Source organism: Mycteria americana, chromosome 1 (assembly GCF_035582795.1).
Source record: "Mycteria americana isolate JAX WOST 10 ecotype Jacksonville Zoo and Gardens chromosome 1, USCA_MyAme_1.0, whole genome shotgun sequence".
In the NCBI taxonomy this organism is placed as follows: Eukaryota; Metazoa; Chordata; class Aves; order Ciconiiformes; family Ciconiidae; genus Mycteria; species Mycteria americana.
This window is the reverse complement of record NC_134365.1, coordinates 191,126,773-191,138,878: the sequence shown is the minus strand read 5'-3', so window position 1 is coordinate 191,138,878 and position 12,106 is coordinate 191,126,773. Positions and strand designations below refer to the sequence as shown.

The 12,106-nt window shown below is 40.1% G+C and overlaps 1 protein-coding gene across 2 annotated transcripts in view; it reads right to left on the bottom strand.

The window, feature by feature from the left end:
* Positions 1-12,106, bottom strand: part of ITM2B (integral membrane protein 2B) — a 28,318-nt gene that overhangs the window by 1,598 nt on the left and 14,614 nt on the right. The window contains exons 2-5 of one of the 2 annotated variants that reach the window (XM_075489532.1): positions 8,785-8,913; positions 6,452-6,655; positions 4,290-4,400; positions 397-547 (exon numbers count right to left, since the gene is read on the bottom strand). In XM_075489532.1, the coding sequence (XP_075345647.1) occupies positions 397-547; positions 4,290-4,400; positions 6,452-6,655; positions 8,785-8,913 (595 nt within the window). Of the gene's footprint in view, positions 1-396; positions 548-4,289; positions 4,401-6,451; positions 6,659-8,784; positions 8,914-12,106 lie in introns of both variants that reach the window. The other variant, XM_075489524.1, reaches the window with a different exon arrangement.

Genomic DNA, 12,106 nt, shown 5'->3' with positions numbered 1-12,106 from the left:
GACAAGAAGAACCCGCAATTCTTTAGTTGGACTACAAGGCTATGGCTTCCCATATATTAAAGGGTTTTTTTGTTTTGGAGGGGGTGGGTCAAGAAACAAGATTAAAGAAAAGCATCAATGAAAGCCTGAACCCCAGAAAACATACCCATGCACACACACACGTTTTAGCAGCTCCTAGCTCATTGGGGCCTTGAGCACTTTTGCACAATAGAATGACTTATTTCCATACCTACACAGAAAATATCAGACATACTTAAGCCCACAGAGCCAGTTACTGCAATAAGCAACCCTTGCTTTAATAAGAGTCATTTCTTTCAACACAATCAAGCCTATTTATTGAACTCAAGCGGCATTGAACTTTCTGCCAACACAAAAGATCGCAGGAGGAACATTTACCTTTCATGGCTTCTTTGCGCTGTAGTTTATAGGTTTCCTTGCCACGGCAGAGGCGGTAAATAAAGAATCCCAGCTGATCCACATTTTCAATGCGATCAGTAACAATCATCTGTTCATGAATCAAATAGGACTGAGGCAAATATGTTCCAGCCTGTTAAACAAAAATACAACAGCTCTGTCAAAAGCCATCTCTTCGTGGTCTAAGTACACAAGAAACACTTTGCAATGTGTTTCTTTAACATGGCTGTGACATCTTCTTTGAATTCTTTCAAAATATGTATTACCCACAGAATTTTATTATAAATGTGCAAACATGACTGCACTGCACTACAGAAATACATAATGATTATACTCAAAAAGGTCACAAAACTTCCACTGATGCATACATCCACCACCCTTCTGCTACAGTAACGTCAGTCTTCAGCAGAGAAGAAAAGCTTCCTTCCAGGAGCACCCACTATCACAGATCAGTCCTGCACTCATCATCCAAAGTTTTCACTTAATTAACAACAGCCCAACAGACCTCAGTGGGAACTGAGGAGTTGGCAGAAGCATGCTCTACATGGGGATACTCTTGCTGATGAAGCATGCCAGCTGCAGTATACTCCAGCTGCAGTCCACGGGGTTTGGGAAGCCTTGAACATATTCAGTGTGGGTCACAACTCTCAACCCAAATGCAAGACAAGACCATCTAGCCCCGTAAGTTATTATGGCGACTCCCACACTTGGAAATAATTCCAAAATATGGAAAGGTATTAGAAAGCCATGGTGGTATATCAGGTGTTTTAAGGCAATACAGTGAAAAAGGGAAGAGCCATGACGACACGCAAAGGCTTCCCAAGCCTTTTCTATTTCCTTCAGTGTTACTTTGCCACAGCTGAAACGATGGAGGAATCCAGCTCTGTGCACACCTCACTGTACACAGCTGAAGATGCACATACTTAGCTATCAGATGATTTCCTAATGGTAAATAATCATCAACTTTTCTGAAATACTACTTCATTTAAGAAAACCTGTTAGTGTGATTCTAATTTATGGCAGTAGAGAAGGTGTTGCTTGCTTTCTAAAAATAAAACGATCACTTATTATGGAAACAAATTCAGCTTCTGTGGCAAAAGATCACTATATTTTTTATTGACAATAAACAACTTGAAATTTCCATTGCAAAACAAAACTGTCTTTTCAGTCCAAGCAACATGTTGAGAAGACGTTGATTAAATGCTATTATTTTCTATGAAGAAAGAAAGGACTGTATAAAATTCACTTTAAATTAGGAAAATTTTCTTCAGCACGTACTATGAGGAAAACAACAGCAATTTTTCTTCTTTAAATAAGAGCTTGGAAGACTTCACACTCCCAAATTATCCCACTCTATTTGGTAATTAAATCACTGTAAATTACTGTATCTTAACCCCTGGTCTCTCAGATTTCAGGAGAGAGTCCTGAGGGAGCCCCAGAGCAAAGCAGCAGTGCAGGGCACCGGCAGGGTGGGCAGCGGTGCTGAGGACTTGGGGCAGCCTGCGAGGACACTCCTAGGCTCATGCCCTCCAAAGCGCAGGACCTCCCGGGACCTCTTGGACCACCCCTGGACCCGGCCTTCTCGGCCCTCCCAGGAGCGCAAGAAGAGGGGGAGCTCAGTGCAGGAATCTGCTCTGCCCAGCTGCTGCAGGAGCAATTACCCAGCACTGGGATCCAGGATAGCCGCAAGTATCATCATCTTTGAGACATTCTGTGAATTGCATATGGTTAAAATTGGCCACCGGGCTCAACAATGGGAACAAGGTGGATGAAAAAATATACCTGGGTTTCAGCCTTGTTTCCCAAGGCAAAGAAGGCCTTTCACTGTCTGCCTGTTCAAGTAAACTGTATCAATATATAGAAATGTGGTTCTTTAGGCTAAAATTATGGCTTTTTTTTAAAAAAAAAAAAAAAAAAACAAAAAAACCAGCCCAGAGCACCTCCATTTTCATAAAATGCCCTCTGCATGTATTCAGAGCTCATTTGACTGAAACGAGCACTTTATTTTCATACATTTTTTCCCTTGTGCAACCAGTGAGACTGCAGGACAGTGAACAGAAATTTACTCACTTTGTGCATCTGCAGAATAGTTTCCCAAATTTCAGTTACAAAACATCTAGCCTGATTTTCTGAGACGTCAAATGCCCACAGCTTTTTGTTAATACAATGAGAATTAAACAGATGTCTCATAAAATTAGGGCACTCACTGTTGGGGACAATGATCAAAACAGCTTGCTTTTGCACAGATTTTCAATTAAATGTGTGATGCCTGGTTATCCTCTTACTTGTAAACCAAGCATATTTGATTTAGTACTAGTGACAAACTAGGAAATTAACAGATTTTAATAGTGGAATTTGTCTAAACTAAAAATGGAAACAAACCAGCATACACAAAGTAAAAAAATATGGGGTCAGCGAGTTTTACAGACACCACCACATCCTTATGTACAGGAAATGAAAAGTGTGGTTAAATAGCCCGTCTCAAAATAGGCAGCAAAAAAGCAGCAGAGGACTTACTTGTGAAGTTATTTTTCACATAAAATTTATTTATATACACAAACCACTCAGAAATGGCTAAAATGGTTCCTGGAGTCCTAATTCCAAAGCCTTGTTTGAAAGATGCAAACCCAAAGATGATATTAACAATGCTGAAGTTACAAAAGCCCAGTAAAATAAAACACTTTCCCCAAATCTTAGACACAAGTTAGCTTATCAGCTCTTCCCCACCCAGAGTGTTTTGCTGTTCTGTAAAAAAAACAAAAGGCTAAAAACCAAGGTAAATACTATTTAAATCTGCATTAAAAGCATACATATGTAAGAGTTAAAAAAAAAGATAAAGATGATTCATATTAAATTAGTAAGAGACCCCATTAGGTTATCTACTTTGGCCTCCTCAATTTCACAGGCCACTATGTTTCACCCAGTTACTACTGCTAACAGAACAGCGTGTCCCAGTGGTGGCAACAAGCCAGCCAGCACCAGCACCACAAGCCCGGCACTAGTGTTCAATTATCAGACCCTGCTGGGAAGCGATTAGGAGCTCTCACAACACGATACTGAAAACTCATGTTCGGTCGTTCAGCGATTGTGGTATCTTAGTCCTTTCCACGGTCCTTGTTTTTAAGGACAACGAATCTTGTTCTGAAGGTCTGGTGCTCGCAGAACCAGGAAACTGGCTATACTAAAAACCCTCTTGCTTAAATGGGCTTTGCTAATTGTACAATCCAAATCCTGATCACTCCTACAAACCCCCCCTGGAAACAGGAAGATCCATCTTAAGGCTGCTAGAAGCCTCGTGAACTCGCATGCAGCGCTAGTCCATCACACGTAGTGCCACATCTAATTTCCCTGGGCACGCACAGCAGATCCAACACACCTCCTGTACATCACCCTCAAGCCACTGGATCAGTTCAAAGTAGGGGCCGACCCTAGGGACCTATGCTTTAAACAATGCCCATGTTAAAAGGATTTCCCAGTATATCTACTTCAAGCCTCTCAGCTAACCAGTCCAGCACATACATGCGTTATGGAAACTTTAGTCACAATGGACTATAAATTAAAAAAAGCATAGACTACTATCAAAGAGTCTAGGTACACCACATTTACACAATTTTGTCAGCCAGATCTGTAGCATCAAAGACTAAAATCAGGTTTGTTTGCCTTCCTCTGAATTAATAATTCCTTCATGATTGTAGCTAATTAACTAAGAAGGTTATAGACTTTTTTCTCTCTTTGCAAAGATCTCTAGTGATCGGTTAACTTTCTGTGCCTTGTGTGAATGTCAGAGTTCTGGGCAAAACAAAAACAAAAAAAAAAAAAGGAAAAATTCTCCTTTTTACCTGTCTTAAGAACAATTACTTAGGATTTAACCATACCTTGATGTTGATGAGCAGCTCCAGGAAATTTTTTGGTGGCATAACAACTGAAGTATTCAGAGGAATCACATAGCACTTATCCAGGCTAAGGTCAAGATAGGCAGTGAGTCTCTGTTGAGGAAATATTTATTTTAATCAAAATAACAAGAACAGCAGAAAATTCACATACAGACTTTCCTAAACTGCTATTGCTTCATGTTGGTCTTCAAATTATTGTTGTTTTGTTTACTATAAAGTCTGTCCAACAAACTCCAATTTGAGGGTAGGTAAATGCAGAAATAAAAGGCAGTCTTGATGAGACTGTGATGTCACTTAAATCTGTGACAGGGATTTGTGCAAGGCAGCAGGCAATAAGTAGCTCAAATGCACTACAGTAATGAAATTACAAAGGTGTATGTGAGCTGTTAGGGAATCAAGTACAGTATTCATTTATTCCTAGTGCCTGCATTTTGAAACAACAGGGCAAAAACCTTGCTCTAATCTCCACGCTTTTGTATTTTGTTATAGTGTAAAGGGGGAAAGCTGCTGGTAAGAACAAAATATAGAAGGAAAAAAATACTGTTACAGATAACGCAACAAAAATCCTTTTATTTTCAAAACTACTACTGATTTGAAGTGTTAATGATTATTCACAGCTGAATTATTATCTTTATAGTACCTGAACTGCAATACTTGCCATTATTTGATAAAAACAGATATATAAAAGCCCAGGGAATTATCCTGATGAATCCTATGGCTCTGTTCACTGAGCTGTGTTTTACTGCATCTGTTCTTGCTAAAGAAGACATTATCTCAAGCTGCTGAAAGCTCTAAGGCTGTGGACGTATATAAAATACTGAGCACCATGAGCCCAACAGTCAAAATAGTACCAGGACAGCAATCATCAGTGCAACTAATCTCATTACATGGGAGTAAGTGCTGTGCCTATGGCAAATGATCCTTGCACTGACCTTTAGAGCAAAGCCTTTAACCCATTAAATCAAAAAGTAAATTTCTAATATTATATTGTTCCTATTCACTTCTTACATATTGCTTTTTTTTTTTTCTGGTTTTCTCTCTTCAGAGGCTTTGCTCTAACTCTTAACAGAAGCTTCCTAAATATATTCAGGAATATTTTTAAATGACATAGCTCAAGCAAGCAATGTTTTCCTCCAACTCTGGTTATGAATATTTGATAGATAGCACTCATTTTGCCTGGAAAACTCAAAACTTTGAAGGTTGCATAAAAAAAATAGGACGCTTCCCTATTCTTCTTTTTCAGCCTTGCTTAAAAAAGCTGTTCAGTGAAGTCTTCAAATGTTCACAGAAATTTAGCTTTCTGAAAACCAGCTGTAGAACATTTCATCACTATAAGACAGCTTCCATCAGGCTGATACAGAAAAGAAGGGCTTCTAATTGTTTTACAGCTCTGCTGTTAATACTGAGAGCTGCAAACCTATCTGCTGCCTCACCAAAAATTTATTACCACAATTCCTATCAATCAAAGTTGTTTCTACAAAAAGGGAAGAAACAGCTAAAAGTGCCTTGATACCCTGGTTCAATGCCTTTAGGAATCACAGTAGCCTGTGGTGCACGAGGAAAATTTAGCTTCTGCTAGGCTTCCTACAGCATCTGGAAAATGAGCTCTCTTCCATGGTCAGTCAGCTGGTCGCTTCCTTCCCTTTCTGCTGCTGCTTTGGGGTTTTTGAGCTATGCTGCCAGAGCAACCTCTGGGGGTGCTTGAACATACCTAGTGACATTAGATGCAATCAGCCCCTGCAAGTTGAGGTCAAAGCTATGACAGCCCTTTCTAAACTTCCCTCGCCACCACAGCGGTTGGTCAAATTCTGGCTCGGTGGACTTAGCACAGTAAGAACTGTATTCTCTTTACTTCCTCATACTAAGGAAAGTAAATAGCTCTAAGATTTTTCCCTTTCTAAAAACAGAACTGTATTTGCAAATGGTGGTTTACAAACTACCTCATGATGATTGTATAACGCTGTACTTTGTATGCCCGGTTAATAATTGCTTGCAGCCTGCTGCTGATCAAAACGTTTCTGCTGCCTCCTCCACCCTCCACTTTTCCCCACCACAATAATTAGGGAGTACATTTATCAGGATGACTGAGGGGGAACATTTTTCAAGTTTTAAATGCTTTCAGCTTCTTCAGAAATATTTCTTACCCGGTGGAAGTCATGGACGATATCAGCAGGATCGCTATCAGCAAACTCAGGGACTGGCACGCTGATAAACTCAACATCTTCCTCCTCCAGGATCTGAATATTTTGCTCAATCGTGTGGTAACGAGCACTCTGAGCCTCCGCCCCAGGCTCAGGTAAACTTAAGCCGTCTTCAATGTACTTTATTCCACAAAAATACACACCACCCTGCTAAAAACAGTAAACAACCCAGCAACAAAAACATCACTAGCCTTGTCAGAAGTTTAAAACTAATATTCTCAAAGCACTGTGGAGAAGAAAAACTTGTCAGACTAGATGAAATGTTTTCCCTTTAATTTGATTAATACACCAAAGTAGGAGCCAGTTGCTATCTACAACAGGACCAGGGTAAAACCTTGATTGTACTGAACCCAGAGGGAGTCCTTCCCTTGAATTCAAGGAAAACAGGATCCCAAAAGCAGGTTCTTAAAATCTGGTCTTCTAGTTTGCATCCATTATCTGTGGCAAATTGCATCTTATTTTTAGAAAGACAATGAAGTTCCTACATCTATATGCATGCATATTATTATTATTAAATTATGATTTAACTGCGGTCAATAATTACAATTTCAGACATTGAAACTGATCATCCAAATCACCTTTAAAAAGCAAATCTAACTCTGAATTTGGTCCTGCTTGCAGCAGGGGGTTGGACCAGATGACTTCAAGAGTTTCCTTCCAACCTCAATTATTCTGTGAAGTTGCTTAGTTTTGCAAGGCTTCAGAAGTTTTGAAAGTCAGATTCTAAAATAAATTATTTTTTGTTTTCAACAGTTTTAAAAGACAAGAAGGTAATAAAAAGAACTTAAAACAACTAGTTTGTGTCCTTCTGTCACAGTACACATGGCAGGTTGCCTAAGTGAAGTGTAAAATAAAGTCCTGAGTCAGAGGAAGTCATATACCAAATTTATAGGCCAGATAGTTTTAGAAACATACAACTTATGCATATGCACATGCCATCAATTTAAAGTTTTACACTGAAAACACATCTTCAGTGCAATGGTAGCTCAATTCCTGAATATTTCCTTCAACTCAGATCTGACTCATAAACAAGTACCACATGTTTGAATTAAATGGCACTTTCAATTTCAGCACTTTCAATTTCAGCTAGCTGGCATGTGAAAGGTGGAGCACCACAGTGCACCGATGAAACATGCGTTAGTAATACAGCAGGCCTTCAGCTACTCTGAGCTTCTTAATCCACCAAGATACGCTATGCTGTTGAAGCATCATTTGCAACACTACTGCTCCCCTGTAAATTAGGTTAACTTGACAGCCTAAGAGAGTATAAACTGCAAGTTCAGCCAGAATTTCTCATGTTGAATCACTTTGCCTTCCACAGTAGCAGCTACTAAAATGGGGGGGGGGGGGCGGGGGGGGGGAATCCTGGTAGCAGGGACAAGAACACAGAATTTCTACTTTATAATTATGTGCACTAACCAGTGGACTAGAGGGATTCATGTTTTGCTTATACTCTCCCTTTCTGACCCTGTGAATCTTGCAACCCTGGCAGTCTCTGAAGGAGGGAGGGTGTGCTCACACCCCTTGGGCAACAGCTCAGCACATCCAGCGCTGCCCAGTGACAAGTCCCCCTGAGGAAGACAGTATTTAACTCAGATCTCCCATGTTTCAGGTAAATGCTCCACTTCCTTGGCACCACTGCCTTCACAGGGCTCCTCTTGCAGTGGTGCCATTTGTTAAAGACTGAAAATACATTTTGTCAGAGGTCTAGTCTTGTCAGCGTGGATTAGACTTGACAGAGCATGTTTAGCCATGTTGACTGTGCTTCTCCCAAGTCCCCCGCAGGGCCTGTATTTCTTATCCCTGTGGAGGCTAGGAAGGACGAGAGTCACTGCACTGCTTTGACAAGCAGTCCCTTTCCTGTGCATTAGCAGTACCACATGTCTAGGAAATCTGGGGTCAAACAAGGAGGCTTTCAAGGGGTTAATCCACCCCCAGTATTCAGCACTTCAAAACAGGAGAGAGAGCAGGTGAAAATCTAGGACACCACTGGGGTTCCTAAACCCAAGTCCTATTTAGATATAATCCTTTCTCTGCAAAGTAAGGTTTTCAAAAGTGCTGCTCCCTTTTATTTGCCAGGTTTGCTCCTACCCTCCTCTGCTGATAGATAAGTTCAGAGAAGGCCATACACTTGGCCTGTAGAAAAGCTGAAGTTTTGGAAAGAAAAAAAGTAGAAAGGCTATTTGGTTTAGTCTGTTGATCCTCTTCCCTCTTCTAAATGTAAGGCATAACAGAGAGGAACGCAACCCTCCCATAACAAAATGTATTTGACTTACCTGAAACGCAAAATATTTGTACAGATAGGCACCACCCAGGATCACACCAGCCAGCATAAAGGCCAATCCGAAGCACATGCACCAGCACCAGGCCCTCCTCTGCCCAACAGGCACAGCATCCTCAGGGTCCTGCAATGCATCAGAGAGAGACCTTTAACACGCTGTTCTGAAGACAAGTATGACAGCAGATTACTTCAGGCACAGCAAGTACAAACATTGCATCCATTAGAAAAGGCTATACGCACTTTATCACAACTGTTTGAAAACGTATTTTATTTGCTAAAATTTAAAACATCTATTTAAGTTGAGGTTTAGGAAAACTTGTACTAACAGTCACTTTTAATGCCATTGTCACTGACTAAATCAGCAGACTGAAGTCTTAAGGAAGAGAAAAATGTAACAAAATCTCCTGAGATACCTAGTAACACACAGTGAGCCACTTTACAGATTGCAGACAGAAAAATATCCGTTCTCAGGCAACCTGCATGCAACAACAGCAGAGCAAGGAAGTCAGTTCAGAAAGGTCAGATTCTTTTTTATCTTGATATATGCAATTTAAGTGAACCTGAAGAACCAACAAAAGATCAAAGGTAACAAGAAGAGCAAAATATATCCCTTCCTATGCTGTTCCATCAAAACAAAAGAGACTTTACCACCTCTTTGCTGGCAGAATAATAAGAGTGGGAATGAAAAAAGATGCTTTTTAAGTTGTTGTTAAGGAAGCTTTCTGCTCTAAGACAGCGTTGGCCATGTCTCTTATCTGCTGTTCGTGTTATGCTAAAGGAATGACAAGATGTTTCCCCTTTGGGGCACTAGTTTGCATAACCATGCAGTCCCCACAGGCATCCTAAGCAATAAACTGCTGCTTGCAAAATCTTTCCTCTATCAGCCATATTACAATGCTCTCTCCTCCCCCAAGTGTTTGCATAACTCATACCCAAGAAAAAAAAAAAAAACCAACAACAAAAAAAACCCAAACAGGAAAAAAAATCCCACAAAAAAACCCCCCATCTTTGAGTCACCCTCTTCCAAGCCATGATAATCCTGGGAAAATATCAGAATTCAAATAAATACGAAGCAATTCATTACCCCTTTGCAACTAAAAAACCAATAGTGTAGAATGATGACCAGGGCAAAATCATTATGGCCAAATAAACAAAAAAACCCAAACCAGAAAATGGAGGAAGAGCATGAGAAGGCATCGATAGCGATGTTTGTCAGTCAATGTTCTGCCTCATGGGTTTTTTTGCAGTATTTGCTGATTAGGATGACTTCCCACTTGAACAAAGTTGTGGGTGTAGTCCCCACAATGCCTGGGCCCAGTTGGGAAGGAATGCCCCTCATCTGGGTGAAACCATCTAAGCAAGACTGACACCAAAGAGAAACGGGACCCTCCCTGTAAATGGTGGGAGAAACAGGCACCTCCTGAGAACGACTCATCCCAACCATCCCTGAGAGGGAGTAGTCGCCTTTTGGAGGGACTGACTTCTTTTCACTGATTATAGAGGGAAATTCCTTGGTTAACAAACTAGGTACCTAATTTATATGTAGCTAAAATTAGGTGATGTGAAACCCACCTTTACAGTACACTGCAATTATCTTTCATACAGAAGTGGCAATGCAGCTTCTTTGCCAGGCAATGGCTGCCAAAATCTGATTCAGAAATATTTCAAGTCACACTGAAGATATTTCACAGATTTTGTTTTACGTTACCTTGCAAACTACCACAGTAAATCAGATTGTGAAATCTCCATCTTTGGAGGTTTTCAAGACTCAACTAGACAAAGCCGTGGCTGATCTTGCTTTGGCAACCATCCTGCTTCTAAAGGGAGGTTGGACCAGATGACTTCCAGAGGCCCCTTCCAACCAACATTTCTGGGATACATTACAAGGCAAAGTGTGAGAGTGGGTAGAAAACAGTTGCCATGGACTGACAAAGCAGAATGAAAAGACAAGTAACAACTTTTAAAAGTTTTTACATTACTAACTATTTAAGGAATTCAGTGTAAAGAATTACAGCATTACTAGCTGTGTGGTTTTTAACCTGGCTGTTTGCAAAGACTGAGAATAGGACATAATACCCATGGTAATCTAATTAACTTTCAGGTCAGGTTAAGATTCACTGTGGATTCTTCTATAAATCATCTCAATTATAAATCTAAACCAGGTAAAACAAGGATTTTTATTTTTATGTTGCCCCGTATCATTAGGTAACTATTTCCCTAGATATTTCAAAGCATAAAGGACACCCGATTGAAACTTTTTTAAGTAGCTGTCATTTAAACTGTTGTAAGTTAATGTCAGAAAAACGGGTAGCAACTGGCTCTGGGATATGATACCAAAACATTCCCTAGTGAAGAATATAAACAGTACCCTTATTCTTTCCCAGTGCTGCTTTTATCTCCACCACCACCCCCACCACCTTTTTTAACTCCAAGCAGAATTATCCATTAGTGGAATAACTGCCTCTTCCATTTTTACATAATTTTGTAAGTTCAGAAAGACTAACAGAATATGCATGTGGGAAATGGTGCAGAAGGCATACACAGTGTGAACACCTACCTGGAAATGGGGATTAATGTCAAATTAATTTTGCATAGGCCACAAAAATAATCAGAAAAAGGAAAGTAACTTTTGCAAGTTTATCAGTATTCCACCCTAAATAATTTTACTTTGATACACAAGATGACAGATGTAAACAATACATTTAATACAACTCTTTAATTCTCTACCAGCAGGTAGATTTTATCATTATTATTTCTGAAGGCATCCCTAATGGTGGCACAGTAACACATTTTGTATTTGTAGTTGTCTATTGCATTGATTTGTCCATAGCCTACTGAAAACAGCACACCAAATTTAGAGCAAGAGTTCAAGCCCAGTTTGGCCTCTTGCTTAGGACAGCGCATGAAAGTACTGCATCTCAGCACAGAGGAACCACAAGCATTAGGTAACACTGAAAACATTTTATGCTGTTGAAGGAGAATGCAGAATTGATTTCCTCTTCTGAATCTGAAAACTAAGTACACCATCAAGCAGTTTAAAACCAACTTAAATTAAAATATTATAAATAACCTACTGGAGCTAAATTATACCCATATTAGTAGCTGTCCCATGGCTAAGCTGGCTAAGCTTTTGTATTGTTGCCATGACAGCTTAGTTTGGGCTGAATTGACCCGAAAGAATAATTCATCCCTTGCTATATAGATCTGACCCTCTGCACTGCAAGAGAAGAAAGTGCGACGGATGCGGATGCTCACCCTCCTTCCAGGTGACTCATGTTCTGAAAGAAAAAAAGTTAAGTGAAAGCGGAACCCCACTA